General features: G+C 40.5%; 1 protein-coding gene across 1 annotated transcript in view; it reads right to left on the reverse strand.

The window, feature by feature from the left end:
- Nucleotides 1–1602: 1602 nt before the first annotated feature.
- The window catches only part of LOC126418733 (anaphase-promoting complex subunit 7), a 153516-nt gene continuing 134751 nt past the window's right edge, over nt 1603–20367 (reverse strand). The window contains exons 10-11 of the mRNA XM_050085647.1: nt 2198–2348; nt 1603–2070 (exon numbers count right to left, since the gene is read on the reverse strand). Of these exons, the coding sequence (XP_049941604.1) occupies nt 2002–2070; nt 2198–2348 (220 nt within the window). The 3' untranslated portion in view covers nt 1603–2001. The remainder of the gene's footprint in view (nt 2071–2197; nt 2349–20367) is intronic.

Here is a 20367-nt window from a genome sequence, read left to right on the forward strand (position 1 = left end):
ATTGTATGTTAACACCGGCATCCACAAAAATGAACTTTTGCATATATGACAATTTTCGTAGGATATCTGAAGGGAGCTATCAATAAAAAGGAGGTGTCACAGTCTTGAAAGCAGACATGAAAGCTATTTCCACCATTTAAGTAATGAATTATACAGATACTTAGAAGTTTGGCAATATTGAAATCTGATGGAGAGTTAAAAAGTAAATAAAAAACAGCTGCAAGACACATTTCACATCTAATGCTAATCATATTTCAAGGGACAAAATCTCCTTTCTGCTATTCATTCATTGTGTTGTGAAGACTTGTTCATCTAGAAAAATCTTGAAGGGTGCAGAATCAGTAACATACAAATTAATAAAGTGAAGCAGCTCTTAAAAAAACACATTAATAATTCAATGCTAATAAACTGCTACAAAATATTTATATTTCCTTGAGTTATGTTCAATATAGTAAAATTAACAGGAAAGCCACAATTTTGTACACAGTTGGTGTATCCACAGTTATCAGAAAACAATATTTGTTTGACATTTGCACAGAATCCTGTTTACAACAAACATTCTTTCTTAAATCAAAAAAATTTTTTTACATGGGTATTCCAGCAGAGCTGCAATTTATTGTTTTCGATGTTATTTTATTATTCCACTACTGAGTGTGGTTCATTTTCAAGTAGTGCATAAAATTAATTGTGAATTATAACGTTTAGCTTTCTCATATTTATGATGTAGCTGCTCAACTTCCATGTTATTGATCTATTTATATATCAGAGATACAATCTGTAATTACACTTCATCATCCTTGATAAAATTCTGTTTTCATTAAAAATAAAATTTTGGGTTACGTTTTGTTTTGGATAACTTAATACTCAGAAAATTTTTCTTAAAGTTTGGTTTGTTATTTAAAATGCTACTTGGATTTTTCACCAAATTTGTATAGATATGTATCTCCTCTAGAACATTAATATAGCTAAGATTTTCCACTCTATGAGAAACTGAATTATTACTGCCCACGTCTACTGAAGGGTGTCATTTTTCTCTAAACTTCATACTAAATATGTAAAGGTTACAGTTTGTATGTTCTTTCTATCTTGTATTAATTCCTGTCCTCTCTGTCTGATGTAGAACATGTCACATAAAATGAGTAAATTGTAGCTCTGGTGCAACACACACACACACACACACACACACACACACACACACACACACACACACACAAGTGCATTTCTTCTAAATCAGCCAACAGCAATATTTGCTTAGTCACTAGATGATTTATACAAGGAATGGCCGGTAAAGTACGTTTTCAATTTCATTTTAAATTGCTCCTAGAATACAGACCACCAACTCTGAGCCTAAGACAAGGAAATTTTTTTTTGCCTTTTGTTGTTGTTGTTAAAACCCAATTAATTTAATTCACATGCTGTCACAATCTTTTAACAGAGCTTTAAAATTATGCACTTACCAGGGAGAATTAGGAAGCCAACAGGATTGCAGGAATCCAGAGTACAACCCTCCTCCCCCCCACCACCAACCTCCACATCAAAATCATACAGGTATGGGACAAATACAGATACCATGTTCATATTATACAAAATGAGAAACACATGCATATTCTAAAAATATGTCTTATTAACAATGTTATCATAACAAAAACATGACATATACATGCAAATCAGGAATTAGATTTCATCACAATATAAATATAAAAAGTTTTCTCCTCTATACCTCACACTTAGTTCATACAACATAACAGTCGAACATTATAAAAACACATTTTAATCTCACTAAAAGCAACATTTCTGTCAGCACATGGCGTATGAATGAACATGTGTTTCAGTCACTATTTACTTTTTGATGTAACAAGTCGTTGAAGAAAGAAAAAACATGTTCGAAACAATAATTCGAAGTAGTGCACGAAATCCCCCGCCCCCTCCTCTACATTTCTAAATTTCAGTCTTTTCCACTGATTGTATCTGCATGATTGCTCCAATCAGTGTAATGTATATTCACTGGCTGCTCAAGTCAAGATCCATGTCTGACCACACAGCTTCAGTCTCACTCTCATCAGGTTCTGCCTGAAATATTAAAGTTACATAGGCTTATATATGCATAAATAATGCTTATTCTAGTGAAATAATTTCTCAATAATAATGAAGAGTATCTGCACAGATCAAAAAATAACAGCAACGTAAAATGTCTTACTTCATTTTCTGAATCAGCAATGCGCTCATAGGTAGTGTCACCCCCTTCATCTTCACCAGCTGCCATCATATAATAGGAATTGTCAATTTTGCTTGTATTACTGTCGATCCTGTGAAGTCCTTCCAATGCTCTTCGATTGCCTGGATCTAGGCTGTAAATAAATTAAGCTTTCTATCAGCTGCTCATTTCCCTTCATCTTGGAAAAACAAAACACAGAAATATTATTAATGTGAAAGGGAAAGGGGGGGGGGGGGGGAGTATTTCTACACTGAATGAACTGGAAAATTGTTATTGTTTAAAGTGAGTCAAAGCAGTGCTCAGAAACACCTCCTTTCAGCTGTCCAGTGTTATTTGCTTTGTCTTTTTACAAATTAATAAAACATATCCCAATTTAATGCACACACAACATCTGCCAGTGCAAGGTAGTGGACATATACATGTGCAATGAAACCAGTATGACTTTGTAATTAATTTTGTTCAATAACTGTATACATCATAGATGGTGATCAAAATATTTACAAAAGTTAAAAAAGAACACCCCACACCACATATTTTAACACACATAAGTTACACCTTGTCGATAGGTTTTAATCTATTATATAGCATGGCTGCTAGCCGTTTGAACAAAGAGCTCAGCGAGTTTCTTTTGACTGAATCAAAGTCCCATATGTGAGTCGTGCCTGTTGCTCTGACTGGGAGATGAGCGTACACTAATTGTGGCCTGCACCTGAATTGGAGGGGTAAGAAAGATTACCTGAGCACCTTACAGAAAGTGTAAAGGAGGTCACAAATACACAAAAGATCTCCATGATTGCTGGAATCAAAGGGGCATATATTTTAGGTTAGAGTCATGTTACAGTCAGAGGGTATTAAAAGAAATTAGAGTAGTACAAGAACATAGTAAGTGTGAGAATTCCAGAAAAATAAAATTAATTTGTTTCATCAGAACATTAGAGAGCTAAAAACAAGATAGATGAACTTATTGTATGCCTAGAAGACGTGTAAGATTCTGAAGTAATAGATGTTCTGTGTCCCTCTGAACACAGTGTAAATTCAGCGACAGAGAAGATAAACATCAGGGATTATAGACTACAATCATTTTCGTGTATAATTAACATGGAAAAAGGAGTTTTAACATATGTAAAAATGGGTACCAAGTCAGAAATACTGAAACAAACAGTTTTTGTGTTGATTAGAACCTACAAGCAGTGCTTGTAAGCTGTTACTGCAGAATACTTGTCTGTTCAATGTAACAGTCTACAGATCTCCTTTAGGAAACTTTAATCTATTTATGACAAATCTAGATGCATTATTCAGACAAAAAGAAACAGTAGTTTGTGGGGTTTTTAAGGTAGATTTCTTAAAAAATATGGACAGGAAAAATGAACTAGAATTATTATTTTAGTGCTTCAATCCAATTTCAGTAGTCAATTTTCCATTATGTCTGCAGCAAAATAGCAGGACACTAATTGATAATATTTTTATAGACAGTGCTCAGGCTGAAGCAATTAATGTGTACCCAATTACTAATGGACTTTTTGATCATGATCCACAATTAATGGAAATACACAATTTGGCAACCTTACAACACTGAGGCAGGTTCATACAAAGCAGTGAGTCTTACTAATGAGAACAAGATACAATGTTTTAAGCTAAAACAGGTGGTATGGGATGAGGTACATATAAGAGATGCTAATGTAAAATTCGACTTATTCCATAGTAAATTTGTACAAATATTTGAAAGATGCTTTTCTAAAAAAAATATCCAGTAGACCCATTAAAAACAAGCACGCCATGGATAACTAATGGAATTAAAATCTCATGCAAGAGGACGAGGGAAATACATATAAAGGCAAGAGGAATGCAAGATCAGACATTACTTGCAAACTACAAAAAATATTGTAGTGTTTTTAAGAAACTCATTAAAATGGCCAGAAGTATACATGTTCTGATAGAAATAAGTAATGCAGATAATAAGATTAAAACTACATGGGCCACTGTCAAATGGGAGACACGATAACCAGACAGTGTACAAGATTTTATAACAAACTATATGACAATGTTGACACTGATAATTCGCAAGTTGCAAGTTCTTTCAACAACCACTTTCTAACTGTAGCATCAAATATAGGGTTAAATGGTTCAGTTGAAGAAGCAAGACAATACCTTAAAAATATCATTCCACAACATGTTAAGCATCTACAAGTAGCACACAGAAATTAATAGAATTCTAAAAAACAAAACCTTGTGTAGTGCTGTCGGAATATCAAACAGAAATCTGAAAAGTTTTTCAAACTTCATAAGCAATGTCCTTAGTGATATATGGAATGTCTCACTCACTGCCACAGGTAATTTTTCTAGACAGATTAAAATATGTAGCTGTTAACCCAATTCATCAGAAAGGTTGCAATACAGACTTAAACAATAATCGTCCAATTTCCTTACTGACATCTTCTGCAAAATATTCAAAAAAGTTATGTATCCAAGAGGAGTTGCACACTTAGATGGAATTAGTTTACTTAGCATATCACAGTTTGGATTTCAGAAGGGTTGCCTGACTGAGAATGCTATTTATATATTCACTCATCAAATAGTACAACCCTTAAAAAAAATATGAGTTGGTATTTTTGTGATCTTTCCATGGCATTTAATTGTGTAGACTGAGTTAGAAAAACTCAAGTTTTATGGAACTGATGGCTTTACGCACTGCTGGTTTGAATCATACTTAAACAGAATGCAAAACGTTGCACTGAATAATTCAGACAATATCAGAAAGGTAGAAAATTTTAGTGACTGGCGGGAGGGGGGGAACACAAAGTTCCACAGGGTTCAGTTTTGGATTTACACCTTCCCTTTATACCTGTGAATGACCTTCCAACATTCAACATGCAAAATTGTTACTTTTTGTACATGATACTAGTGTTAATAAATCCCATTAGAGATAAATACAACAACAAAAATAAAATAATCTATTAGATAGACAATAAATTTGCTCACCAAGTGGCGGCAGGGAAACACACACACACACACACACACACACACACACACACACACACACACACACACACACACACACACATACAATAATTTAACTTTTACAAGCTTTCAGAGCCAGTGGCTCCTCTTTCTGGAAGAAAAGAAGAAAAGTTAAAGTGGAAGGAAGAGGGGTGAAGGGATAGGACTGGAGAGGTTCAGGGAAAGGGGTATAGTTCAAGAAGGTCACACAGAGCCCTGGGTCAGGGGAGACTTAATGAATGGGAGGAGAAGGGAGGAGCGGCAGTCAAGCAAGACAACGTCGGGACGGAAGGGGAAGGGGAGGTTACTGTTTCAATTATTAAAAGTTTGGCCTTTCCTTCTCATCTTGTCTGGTGAGTCTCCCCTGACTCAGGGTTCTGGATGACTTTTCTGAAATATACCACCTTTCCCTAAATCTCTCCAGTCCTTTTCCTTCACCTCTCTTCCTGCCCCTTCAATTTTTCTGCCAGAAGGAGGAGTCACTGACTCCAAAAGCTTGTACAAGTTAAGTCCCTTTGTGTGTGTGTGTGTGTGTGTGTGTGTGTGTGTGTGTGTGTGTGTGCGCGCACGCGCCCTTGCCACCACTTGGTGAGTAGATTTTTATCTGTCCATTTACATTCCATTAGAGAGAAAACAATAGAAGAGTTGGTAAATGATATTTTTGAAAGAATTATTAAGTTGTACTCTCAAAATGGACTCCCTAAATTTTGAAAACAAAATCTACTTTATTCAGTACTCTGTACAGCAAATAGTGCTACCAACAATTGATGTAGCACATAAGCAGGAGTCAGTAAATAGGGTAGAATGCTCCAAATTTTTTGGGTGTACATATTGCTGAAAACTGGAAAAAGCACATTACTGAGCTTCTCAAACAATTAACTTCAGCTACTTTTGTTCTTCATATAATTACTAATCTTGGAAACAATTGTACCACCCTCCTGACATATTTTGGATATTTACATTCAATGATGTCTCACAGAAGTGAGCAGTATGAATAATATGTGGTGTTCACCCATGGATGTCACGTAGGTACCTCTTCAATGAATTAGGCAATTTAGCTGCACTGATACAATACATGTATTCACGAATGAAATTCATCATAAATAATCCATCACAATTTGATGAGGACAATAATGTCCATACCTACTACACTAGAGGGAAGAATGACCTTTATTACCCAGTGTTAAAGCTGTCATTGGCTCAGAAAGGAGTTTAATGTGCAACAGCAAAAATGTTTGATCATTTTCCTAATAACATATAATGTCTGACAGGAAGTGAATCAAGTTTTAAACCATCTTTGAAAACTTTTCTTCTGGACAACTCCTCCCATTCCACTGACAAATTGCTACTTGAAAGCTGGTAGCTGGCATGGGGTGGGGTGGGGGTGGGGATGGGGGGTTGTAGAAAGAAGTTTAGTTGGATATGAACAGGACTGAAAATAATAATGTCTTCAGTAATGTTAACACTAATAATCATGTACACACATCATGTAAACTGACTTGTGCAACTTCATTTTGATAATGGAATTGTTCAAATGTCTTATGGAACATGTAACTAACTAACTAATTAATTAATATAATGGAAGGAAACATTCCACGTGGGAAAAATTATATATAAAAACAAAGATGAGGTGACTTACCGAACAAAAGCGCTGGCAGGTCGATAGACACACAAACAAACACAAACATACACACAAAATTCAAGCTTTCGCAACAAACTGTTGCCTCATCAGGAAAGAGGGAAGGAGAGGGGAAGACGAAAGGAAGTGGGTTTTAAGGGAGAGGGTAAGGAGTCATTCCAATCCCGGGAGCGGAAAGACTTACCTTAGGGGGGAAAAAAGGACAGGTATACACTCGCACACACGCACATATCCATCCCGTAATGGGATGGATATATGCGTGTGTGCGAGTGTATACCTGTCCTTTTTTCCCCCTAAGGTAAGTCTTTCCGCTCCCGGGATTGGAATGACTCCTTACCCTCTCCCTTAAAACCCACTTCCTTTCGTCTTCCCCTCTCCTTCCCTCTTTCCTGATGAGGCAACAGTTTGTTGCGAAAGCTTGAATTTTGTGTGTATGTTTGTGTGTCTATCGACCTGCCAGCGCTTTTGTTCGGTAAGTCACCTCATCTTTGTTTTTATATATAACTAATTAATTAATTAGAGTCTTTGCATATGACAACTTACTTGGCCCATGGCCTTCCTAACTAATGGTATGCCTTTTTCAGAAACGATAATTTTGTACTTTTTGCAATAACTGTCCAAGTTTTATGACTAGGTAGCACGCCTGTACATTCCCATTTTTGTATCAACTGAAAAAGTCTTAATTTTAAGCACACTATTTAGATGAGAAAAGGTCCCTTAGTCCTGTGACCATTCATTCATTCATTCATGTCAATTTGTTCACTTTTGTTATTAAACAAATTCCACAATCTCTATAGTAAGAGTTAATGATTTCTTTTCTAGAGTTAATTCTTCAATATTCTCTCTGCTGAACACTAAACCTCAGCTTTGAATAGTATGTTGCATTTCCCCCTAGACTTGATAACTGCCTGGATTTGGTATGCCACATCCTGGTCAAGCCACTCACTGAGGATTTGTTAGTGTAATACCACGAAATTACGTGAATACTGATGTCAGTGTTTTATCTGCTGTCTCAACATGTTCCACAGATTTTCTATATAGTTCAAGTCACACAATTTTGCAGGCCAACAGAGATATGATAGGGTGGGGAACTGTTCAGGAAACCTGTCACAGTCATTACATGTACTTGCAGTTGTGAATATGGACAACCATCAGCTGTATAATGGAATGACAACAATGAAAATTTGTGCCTGACTGGGACTCAAACCCAGATATCCTGCTAATCTCAAGCAGTTGTCTTACCATTACGCTATTTGAGCATGACTCATGGTCAGACCAAAACTTCCATATCTCGCCAACCATGTGTCTGCAACAGCACTCGTGCATATTCCAATAAGGTGAGACATTTTACTTTTAAGTCACTTGCCCAGTGTCAGCAGATAAATATGATATTGCAGTGTCTGTGTTATTCTGAATTATGTTGGAATGTTCCTCTGGACATGGATGACGACATATGGAAGTTTAGGCCTCGCTGTGAGTCATGCATGAATAGCCTAATGTTAAGGCCACCACTCCCGATAAGTAGTGGGAAATATGGCTTCGAGTCACAATCCACCACAAATTTTCATTGTCGTCATTCCATTATACAGCTGATGGTTGCCTATATCCACAATTGCTAATACTTTTAATGTATTTCATAACAACGGTAGTCATCACAGTGCCTGTTCCTTTGGACATGCATGCATGTCACATGTTCTTCCAGCCTAATAATTTGGCTGTTGCCTTCTTTGTGTGTTTGGGTGAGCAATGGCCTTTTGTAAGGTGACTGACTCCAAATATTCATTGTACACAGTTTTCCTCACAATTTTCTCTTGCTAACAGATTGGGATGGACATTAATTCATCACTTATGGCAATTCATTTTGGGTTTGGAAGTTATTTTGATTCATAAGTGGTGAAACATGTCCCACTCAATCAGGATATTTTTCCAACCACAATTCTGATGTCATGTTTCATGGGTACATGTGTTACACCACTTTTTGTAGGCACGTTGAAACACTGGCACGAAACACCAACAAATCCAACAATTTCACACACTACATGGCCATGGGCATGGCCAAAGATGGTTGCCTCTTCTTGCCATGCTGTCACTCCTTATATTTATCAATGTTTGCGTGAAAAATAAATGTTTCACTCATCACTAATGCCTTATGCTTACATAGAGGTAGTGAACATGCAGATGAGCATGTGACTCGATCCCTGCGCCTTCTGTAAGGGCTTATGATTCATCTGTTCATGTACACTGGGGTGACAGTGCGCTTATCTGGCTATCAAGATGGAAATGTATGAAAGTCCTCAATGACAACCAAGTCATAATCTTATCAAAGATTGGCAGAAAGCACAAATCAAACCCATACAAGAAGAAGAGCAGATCTCTCTGATGTCTAGCTCTTGTAGGATCCTAGATCATTTTCCGAACTCCAACTTAATGAGCAATCTTGAACACAATGTGCTCCTCCATGGCATACAGCAAAGAGCCACTGATCAAAGTAAATCAGGTGGATGCAATATTTCTTGACTTTTGAAGAACGTTTGAGTCTGTACCTCACCTAAGCTTACTATCAGAAGTATGATCATATGCAATATCAAGCAAAATTTATGAATGGATTGAGGATTTCTTGGTCAGAAGAACACAGCATGTTACTTTGGATGGAGAGCCATTGACAGAAGTAGGAGTACCTTCAAATGTTCTCCAGAAAGTGTGTCTGAACCCCTACAGGAGATGTTACGTTTTAACAACCTTGCACACAATATTAATAGTAACCTCACACTTTTTGCAAATATATTGTACTATCGGGAAAAAAACTGCACAAATATCCAATTGGATCTTGATAAGATTTCAGTGTGGTGCAAAGACTGGCAATTTGTTTTGAATGTTCAGAAATGTAAAACTCAAGAAACTAGCACACACGCACAAACACTGTCCCTGTCCTTGGCCACTGAGGCCAGATTCGGTGGCCAGAGACAATGGTGACGTGTGTGCAAGTTGTGCTTGTGTGAATGTGTGTGTCTTTTATGCTTCACAGGAGGGCCTTGTGACTGAAAGCTCAAATGAATAGCAGTCTTTTTGGTGTACCAGTCTGCAATTCAGCATCTCCTCTGTATGGTGAGTAGCAACCTAGCCTTTTCATAGTATTGTCGTCATTCCAATCTGGATTTTCCACTGTTTGAATATAACATTTTGAGTGTCACAGAAATACTGAAAAATATGAATCGCCAACATGTAAGTTTACTTAAAAAGTGAAGAATCTAAAAGAATTAGCTCCTGTCACAGGAATCACAAGACATGATTAGACTAATTGTCCACCCTGATAGCTGAATGGTCAGTGTGACGGACTGTCTTCCTAAGGGGCCCGGGTTCGATTCCCAGCTGGGTCAGGGATTTCCTCCGCTCAGGGACTGGGTGTTGTGTTGTCTTCATCATCATTTCATCCCCATCCGGCCCGCAGGTCGCTCAATGTGGCATTGAATGTAATAAGACCTGCATCAAAGTGCCTGGACCTGCCCTCCCAGCCAATGACACCAAATGCTCTTTTCCATTAGACTAATTACAGCATGCACAGAGTCATATAAGTTCCTGCACTTTGGATGTGATTGGAACAAGAAGAGACGCTAATGTGGTACCACTAGTACTATCTGCCATGCACTTCGAACTGGTTTGCACAATGTGTCTGCAGATGTAAAATATAAGGTTAACAACAAAAGAATTATCTGACATGTGTTATACATGAACCAAAGTTATTGTTGGAAACTGGACACAGGGGACTGACTAGATATTCTTCAGTAGTCAGTAATCCATCTTACATTGTCCCTGTAACACTTTCGTCATGTTCTGTATAGTGATCACAAACTTAAGAGCCATGCACCTGCTGATGCATGCCTCCTTTCCGCTGTTCATGCATGTCAGACATAAAATTCATTCTACACGTTAATAGCTTTCTGACAATTTGTCTTGCATCAGCTCTATGGTTCTTTCTGAGGATCCTCTTTGATGCATAAAAGACCCCAATTAGTGTCTAATGATTCCTGAACATCATTAGTCTTTCCTAGCAATGTCTTGCTATGAGACCAATATGCTGTTGTCATCATTAATGTAGCAAAGCAAGACAGGACATAGCAGAAATGTAAAGTTGTAGAAGCATGCTTGATTTTGGAAAACACTGGCAATGCTGTAGGAAAATTAAAACACCCTTCGGAGGAAAGAGAAGCACCAGTACGAACATTAAGAACTCAGATGGCAATCCAGTACTATGCAAAGGAAAGCATAAAAAGTGAAAGTTGAAGATAACACTATGGAAAGGGAAGAGGAAGTATTTGAGTGTTAAATACAAGTATGATACAACAAGAAAAGTTTGATGGAACACTGAAAGATGTAAGCTGAAAAGTCCTCCAAAGTAGGTGACATTCCCTCAGATTTACTGAGATCATTGGGAGAACATACCATGACAGAACTATTCCACCTGGTATGCAAAATATATGAGACAAGAGAAATACCCTCTCAGACTTTGAGAATGTAATAATTCAGAAATGAATTCCTAAGCGACCGAACTGTTGAGGTCATCGGTCCCTAGACTTACTCACTACTTAAACCAACTTATGCTAAGAACAACACACACAGCCATGCATGAGGGAGGACTCGAACCTCGGGCGGGAGGGGCTGCGCAATCTGTGACATGGAGCTTCAAACTGCACGGCCACTCCACACAGCTGTAATAATTCCAGTTCCAAAGAAGGCAGATGCTGGCAGGTATGAAAATTACTGAACTGACAGCATAACAATTCATGGTTGAAGACAACTGATATGAATTACATACATAAGAACAGGAAAAACAGGCAGAAGTCGATTTTGGGGAAGATCAGTTTGGATTCCAGAGATATGTAAGAACAATACTGATCTTACAACTTATCTTAGAGAATAGACTTGAGGAATGCAAGTCTACATTTGTAGCATTTATACATTCTGAGAAAGCTTTTGACAATATTAACGAGACTGTACTCTATGAAATTCAGAAGGTACTAGAGATAAAAGTGATGGACTGAAACGCTTTCTACAGCTCGTACAGTAATCAGACTGCAGTGATAAGAATTGAAGGACACGAAAGGGAAATAGTACCTGAGAAAGGAATGACACAGAATTGTAGCTTATCCTCAATGTTATTCATCTGTGCATTCAGCAACCAGCAAAGAAAACTGAGAAGAAAGTCATGGGTGGAATTAAAAAAAAATAATAATAATAATAAATATGTGCAATGTCAATGGAATTTGGTCAGACTGGAAAAGACTTCGAAGATCATTTGAATGGAATGGATAGGATCTTGAAAAGAGTATAAAAAATGAATATCAACAAAAGTTAAACAACGTTAATAGAATGAAATAAAATTAAATGTGATGCTGATGGAACTGGATTAGGAAATGAGAGACTAAAAGTAATAGTTGAGTTTTGCTGTTTGGACAATAAAATAACTGACAATGTTGAAGCAGAGATGATATAAAAGACAGGCATGCAAAAGCAAGAAAAGCATTTCTGCGAGTATGAATTGGAGTGCTCAGACATGAAGAAAATAGATTTTGAAATATAGTTCTGCACAGGACTATTGCAGATCAGATATGCAGATTGGGTAACTAATGATAGGACACATCGTGAGCCATTGAAGACTCATCAGTTTACTGGATAGAAGTGTGGAGGGTAAAAACTGTTGGGGGGAGACCAAAGAGACCAAATGTTGACTGTAATGAGCAGGTTCAAATGACTGTAAATTGCAGTTGGTACACAGATAGGAGAGAATGTAAACTTGGAGGGAGGGAGGGAGGGAGACTGCAGTAGAGAGGGCAGAGGGTGCATTCTTTGCATCTCTGAGTGGGTATTCTGCCTGCATCTTGCATTGCTGGCCACCCTCTTATTGAACTGCCACTAATGTGGGATTCTGTCCTGCACTTAGTTGGTATCCTTCATTTGTCAATCATATCCTTGTGAACTGTTATTTCAGTGAACTCCCTTACAGTTATCCTCCAATAGTTGGTTGGTCAGCAAAGTACCTTGGTGTTCCGAATGTCAAAGGTGTTGTCTTCCTTGATGCTATGCTTTACTACCCCCGATTTCTCTGTTTCTCCCCATCACACATCCACTGCATGGAATCCAAGGCTGCATTCACCCAACGTATTCTTGGCCACATTCACCGGCAATGCTGTATATTCCAGGTACATTCATTTTTAGTGGATCTTTTTCAGAGCAAAGCTGCTCTTTCACCCACAGCTGTTGTCTAATTACAGTTTTTAAGTTAGATTTTGGCTGAGGCATGTCCCAAATATGGAAGGAAAGTTTTGCTGAATACTTCCTTCAGGTGCTTTAGTTCGTCTGGGAGGCTTTCTTTGTTGCAGATATGTGCTCCCTACGGAGCAAGATATTCAGCACTAGCTGATGTGTGCTGGATGGTGGCAGCTATTGCATGAAGGTGCAGAGGTCTGAATGTGTTTTCTTCTTACACACTGAATGGCCTAGTGGACCATCTGTCTTCCTTTCTTGTGAGACACTGTAGATATCAAGTTAAGAACTCATCCAATATCATGAAAATACTTCAGGCCATGTGATTACAAAGAAATGGCTTGCTCATGAGGTTCGATGTTATGCCGCTATTCACAAAACTACCTCTGTGAGATTCATTGGTGCTGCTGTCTGAACATTTTGAGCCATAAGACTACTTCAAGTGCAACAGAGAGTTTTATGAGAAGATGGCTAGAGTGGCCATGGGATCCCAACTGGCTTCAGGTACAGCAAATTTCTACATAGGACACTTTCAGAAGGTGGCACTTCAAACAAACTCACCAGAAGACTATGCACTGCTTCTACTGTATCAGTAACACTTTTGTGATACAGGAGGGTGGCAGACAGGCAATGGATGAGTTTCTGGACTCTAACAGCATCCATCAAAACATTGTTTTCACTATGGAAATAGAGGAGGATGCTTGCCTGCCTTTCCTGGAAATTCTAATATGGAAGAAAGCAGGTGGTACACTACACCATTCAGTGTATAGGAAGGAGACACACTGAGACCCATACTTGCATGCAACGAGCTGCCACCATCCAGCGTCACAGCAGGCAATGCTGACCACCCTGGTACGTATGGCGAACATCACCTGTGATGAAGAAAGCCTTCTGTATATACAGCACCTGAAGGAAGTACTCTGCACAAATGAGTGCAGCGAAGCACAGATTAGTAGGGCATTCAAGAAGACACAAGATGTTGGAAACCGGGAAGACGAAGAAGGAGACAAGAGATCACTCTTCTTCCATACTCGGGACAAAAGTAAGAGGCTACTTGAAAAATTCAACACAAAACCACCTTCTGAGCACCGCTGCAGACAAAAGAGTGGCTCAGGTCTGTGAAAGACTCATTAAAACTGAAAGTAACTGGAATGTACAACATTGCCTGCACATGTGGCCAACGGTATAGATGGCAAACACAGTGCTGCATTTCGAAATGCTGTGAGGAGCACATCAGGCACGTGCGACTGGGACACACAGAGAAATTAGCAATCACGGAGCGAAATTACACCTCTGACTTCAGAACACCAAGATGTTTTGCTGAGCAACCTGCTACTGGGGCATCACCATAAAGGAATCCATTGAAATAAGAGTTCATGGCAATCTTGTCAACAGGTAGGAAGGATATCGACTAAGTGCAGCACAAGAGCACAGCTAGCAAAGTCCAACCCGCAAGACATGGCTGGAATGCCCACACAGAGATATGAATGATGTATACAACATTAGTGTGACAATAAACGCTATTATAGAAGCAAAATTTTTAGGCCCTTTACTTAAAACGGTATACATATAAAGGCAAAATAAAGGAAACAGTAAATAAAATATTATGAAAAGGATAGTTGTTGCTCAGCATACAGCTGAGACGCTGAGTCGCAAATGGGCACAACAGATTGGCAGAAAGTAAGCTTACATGCAACAAATCCTTCACTGGAAACAGACCCCCCCCCCCCCACACACACACACAGTCTCTGGCTGCTGAGGCCACATTGCGAGCAGTGTCACATTATGGGAGAGGAAATCGGGTGCAGGTGGTACGAAGGAGGCTGGGGCAGGGAGGGGGAGAGGCTTGGGGAGGAACAACAAGGTAGGGGGTGGGGGATGATAGAGTGCTGCTTGTGGGAATGTACCGGGATGAGGTGGAGAGAGGGTAGGGCAGCTCTGTGCAGTTGGAAGGTTAGACAAGGGGCAAGGGAGTGAGGGGGGCAAGAGGGGTTAGTGGAAAAGCAGAGAAGTAAACGGTCTGTGGGTGCATTGGTGGAATAGAGTGCTATGTAGTGCTGGAATGGGAAAGGGAAAGGACAATGACTACGAAGGTTGAAGCCAGGAGGGTTACAGGAACATACAATATTTTGCAGGGAGAGTTTCCATCCACACAATTCAGAAAAACTGTTGTTTGTGGGAAGGATCCAAATGGCACAGGCTATGAAGCAGTCACTGGAATTAAGAACGTCACATTGAGTGGCATGCTCAGCATCAGAGTGGTCCAACTGTTTCCTGGCAACAGTTCATCAGTTGCCATTCGTGCGGACAGGCAGCTTGTTGGTTGTCTTGCCTGTGTATGTGTATGGTGTCTATTTTCAATGAAGGTCTTGTTGGCCAAAAGATCAGTTTGACTATCTTTCTCTTGTGCCTATCTGTGACTCAGCATCTCAATTGTATGGTGAGAGGCAACCAACCTTTTCATAATATTGTCACATTCCATCCTGGATTTTCCATGACTAAATAAACCATGTTAGTCTATGTTTGATGATGATGAGTCCCATACTTCTTTACAGAGCGTAGGGGAGCGACGCGGGAGACCAGCGCCGCCTTACTAGGCAAGGCCTAGTGGAGGTGGTTTGCCATTGCCTTCCTCCAACCGTAATGGGGATGGATGATGATGATGATGATGATGATGATGATGACGACGACACAACACCCAGTCATCTCGAGGCAGGAAAAATCCCTGACCCCGCCGGGAATCGAACCCGGGACCCCGTGCTCGGGAAGTGAGAACACTACCGCGAGAACTATGTTTACTTTCCATTAAAACCAATTTTCATACTGTTCAATGTGCCTACTTTGCCCAACTGAAAAGTATCCTTCACTTTGGAATTATATTCTGCGATGTTTCGGCCACCTAGTAAAATCATCACCTTAGCACTGGGAGGGGGAAATTAATTACGAGAGAAGTTGCTACTCAGCATATAGCGGAGATGCTGAGTAGTGATAGGCACAACAAAAAGATTCACACAATTAAAGCTTTTAGCCATTAAGGCCTTTGTCAGCAGTAGACATGCACGCACACGAAAGCCCCCCCCCCCCCCCCCCCCCCCCCCCCGCAGACATACGTAAACGCAACTTGCACACGCGTCTGCAGTCTCAGAGAGCTGAAATCGTACTGCGAACAGCAGCACGAGTGCCTGATGGAGTGGCGACTGGGTGGGGGTAAGGAGCAGGCTGGGGCGGGGAGGGAGAGGGATAGTATGGTGGGAGTGTTGCAGTTTAGACACAAGGCAGGAGAGAAGCGGAGGGGGGAGGAGGTAAATAGCGGAAAGGAGAAAAATAAAAATAAATTAAAAGACTGGGTGTGGCGGTGAAATAATGGCTGTGTAGTGCTGGAATGGGAACAGGGAAGGGACCGGATGGGTGAGGACATTGACTAACGAAGGTTGAGGCCAGGAGGGTTACGGGAACATAGGATATATTGCAGGGAAAGTTACCACTTGCACAATTCAGAAACGCTGGTGTTGGTGGGAAGGATCCATATGGCACAGGCTGTGAAGCAGTCATTGAGATGAGAGATATCATGTTCGGCAGCATGTTCAGCAACAGGGTGGTCCACTTGTTTTTTGGGCACAGTTTGTCGGTGGCCGTTATGCGGACAGACAGCTTGTTGGTTGTCATGCCTACATAGAATGCAACACAGAGGTTGCAGCTTAGCTTGTAAATCACATGATAGTGGTTTCACAGATAGCCCTGCCTTTGATGGGATAGGTGATGTTAGTGACTGGACTGGAGTAGGTGGTGGTAGGAGGATGTATGGGACAGGTCTTGCATCTAGGTCTATTACAGGAGTATGAGCCATGAGGTAAGGGATTGGGAGCAGAGGTAACCAAAACCCTGGTGGAGAATGTAATTCAGTTGCTCCAGTCCCGGATGTTACTGAGATGAGGGGAATGCTCCTCTGTGGCTGGACTGTGGGACTTTGGGAGGTGGTGGGAGACTGGAAAGATAAGGCATGGGAGATTTGTTTTTGTACAAGGGTGGGAGGATAATTAAGGTCAGTGAAGGCTTCAGTGAGACCCTTGGTATATTTTGAGAGGTACTGCTTGTCACTGCAGATGCGTTGACCACGGGTGGCTAGGCTGTACGGAAGGGACTTCTTGGTATGGAATGGGTGGCAGCTGTCAAAGTGGAGGTATTACTGGCGGTTAGTAGGTTTGATATGGACAGAGGTACTGATGTAGCCATCTCTGAGGTGATGGTCAACATCTGGGAAGGTGGCTTGTTGGGTCGAGTAGGACCTGGTGAAGCAAATGGGGGAGAAGTTGTTGAGGTTCTGGACAAATGTGTATAAGGTGTCCTCACCTTCAATCCAGATAACAAAGATGTCATCAATGAATCTGAACCAGGTGAGGGGTTTCGGATTCTGGGTTTTTAGGAAGGATTCCTCTAGGTAGCCCATAAATAGGTTAGCATAGGATGGTGCCATGCATGTGACCATAGCCGTACCACGGATTTGTTTGTAAGTAATGTCTTAAAAGGAGAAGTAATTGTGGGTTAGGATATAGTTGGTCATGGAGACTAGGAAGGAGGTTGTTGGTTTGGAATCTATAGGGCATCTGGAAAGGTAGTGTTTGATAGCAGTAAGGCCATGGGCATTAGGAATGTTAGTGTACAGGGAGGTGGCATCAATAGTGATGAGCGGGGCACTGTGTGGTATAGGGAAAGGAACTGTGGAGAGTCGGTTGAGGAAATGGTTGGTATCTTTTATATAGAAGGATAGGTTCCTGGTAATAGGTTAAAGGTGTTGGTCTACGAGAGCAAAGATTCTCTCAGTGGGGGACATGACTGGCCACAATGGGATGTCTTGGGTGGTTGGGTTTATGGACTTTAGAAAGCATGTAGAAGGTGGGAGGTCAGGGAGTGGTAGGGGTAAGTAGAGAGATGGACTCAGGGGAGAGGTTCTGGGATGAGCCTATGGATTTGAGTAGTGACTAGAGAGCCTGCTGGATTACTGGAATGAGATCATTGTGGCATGGTTTGTAGGAGGAAGTATCTGACAGCTGACGCAGAGTCCTTCTGCCACGTAATCCTTGCGGTTCAAAACAATGGTGGTGGAGTTTTTGTAGGGACTGGGAGAAGGAGAGAAGGTCTTTAACTAGTCCTGCATGGTTGAATTTGGGAGTGGGGCAAAAGGTGAGGCCTTTGGAAAGGACTGATATTTCTGCGGGACTAAGGCTTCTGGAGGAAACGTTCATAACTGTGTTGCAGTCCACCATCTAAAAACTGATGCCGACCTTATAATCCTACCAAGGGTCTCACTGAAGCCTTCACTGACCTTAATTATCCTCCCACCCTTGTACAAAAACAAATCTCCCATGCCTTATCTTTCCAGTCTCCCACCACCTCCCAAAGTCCCACAGTCCAGCCACAGAGGAGCATTCCCCTCATAACTCAGTAACATCCGGGACTGGAGCAACTGAATTACATTCTCCACCAGGGTTTTGGTTACCTCTGCTCCCAGTCCCTTACCTCATGGCTCATACTCCTGTAATAGACCTAGATGCAAGACCTGTCCCATACATCCTCCTACCACCACCTACTCCAGTCCGGTCACTAACATCACCTATCCCATCAAAGGCAGGGCTATCTGTGAAACCACTATCATGTGATTTACAAGTTAAGCTGCAACCTCTGTGTTGCATTCTATGTAGGCATGACAACCAACAAGCTGCCTGTCCGCATGAATGGCCACCGACAAACTGTGTCCAAAAAACCAGTGGACCACTCTGTTGCTGAACATGCTGCCGAACATGATATCCCTCATCTCAATGACTGCTTCACAGCCTGTGTCATATGGATCCTTCCCACCAACACCAGCGTTTCTGAATTGTGCAGGTGGTAACTTTCCCTGCAATACATCCTACATTCCCATAATCCTCCTGGCCTCAACCTTCATTAGTCACTGTCCTCACACTTCCGGCTCCCTCCCTGTTCCCATTCCAGCACTAGATAGGCATTATTTCACCCCCACACCCAGTCTTTTAATTTCTTTTTATTTCTCTCCTTTCCACTATTTACCCCCTCGCCCTCCACACCTTCTCTCCTGCCCTCCGTCTAACCCGCAACACTCCAACCATACTATCTGTGTGTGTGTGTGTGTGTGTGTGTGTGTGTGTGTGTGTGTGGGCGCGCGCGCGCGTTCTGGACTCAGAATCTCCGCTATATAGTGAGTAGTGACTTTCCTTCTCTGGTATTGTTACATTCCTTCCTGGATTTTCCATTATTTGAAAAAAAAAAAAGAAAAAGTAATTTAAGAGGAATGCTTACATGCTCGCACGCTCGACAACCAGATTCTTACATCACCATCTTTCAAATGTCAATACTCCCAACACTCCACTGTGTCTACACTAGAAACTTTTAAGTGTGGTAGAAAGGATTAAAAATGCTTAAATAACAACTTTAAGGACATAAAAGAAGAAAAGTATGTTCCACACTAATAAAGACATCTGCTTTTAAAACCTATGCTGCAAATAGCATGATACAAATTTACAGTAATCTGCAACACAACGTAAAAATTATTTGACACTTCTCCCCTTTTTTTAAGTGCTAAGAACATGTTATCAGTTCTATAAGGGGCAATCAAGAAATTTCCATTCAGAGGCCATACAGTATAGATTTGGTATTTCAATCAGAGAAAATCACCGTGAGCCTTGAGGCAATCATCCTATTGATGCACCAGGTTGAAGATACCCATTTGGTAAAACACTGTGTCATGTGTCTGAGGACAACCATAACTGTCTACTGCACATCCTCATGTTGATCACGTGGGGAGGTATCAGACTATAGGGCGGGTGCTTGAGTGCCTCCCACTTGAGTTGGTGTAACTTGTGTGTTTTGACATTTGCAATATGGTGCATCTTGTGTCGAAATGCGACCAGCACGGAACTTGGTGCACCGTTCCAGAACATTGGTGCTGGTTGGACGTATTTGATAATAATGTTGCCATAATTCACATTTCTGCATTTACCATACACATATTGGAAAGATGTGAAAACCACATTAATCTTTGCCAACATGTCAGTATTTAAATACCCACATCAGAATCATACTTTGTCGTATATATGCTGTAGCAATGCTCTCGAAAGGAAACTTTTTGATTGCTCCTTGTATTAAGCAGCAGAAGTTTTAAAACATGTGAAATATAAGGAAATCAAAAGAAAAAAATTCAAACTCTGTGAAAATACTTCATTTAAGTATTCCTTCACCC

This window comes from Schistocerca serialis, chromosome 9 (assembly GCF_023864345.2).
Source record: "Schistocerca serialis cubense isolate TAMUIC-IGC-003099 chromosome 9, iqSchSeri2.2, whole genome shotgun sequence".
In the NCBI taxonomy this organism is placed as follows: Eukaryota; Metazoa; Arthropoda; class Insecta; order Orthoptera; family Acrididae; genus Schistocerca; species Schistocerca serialis.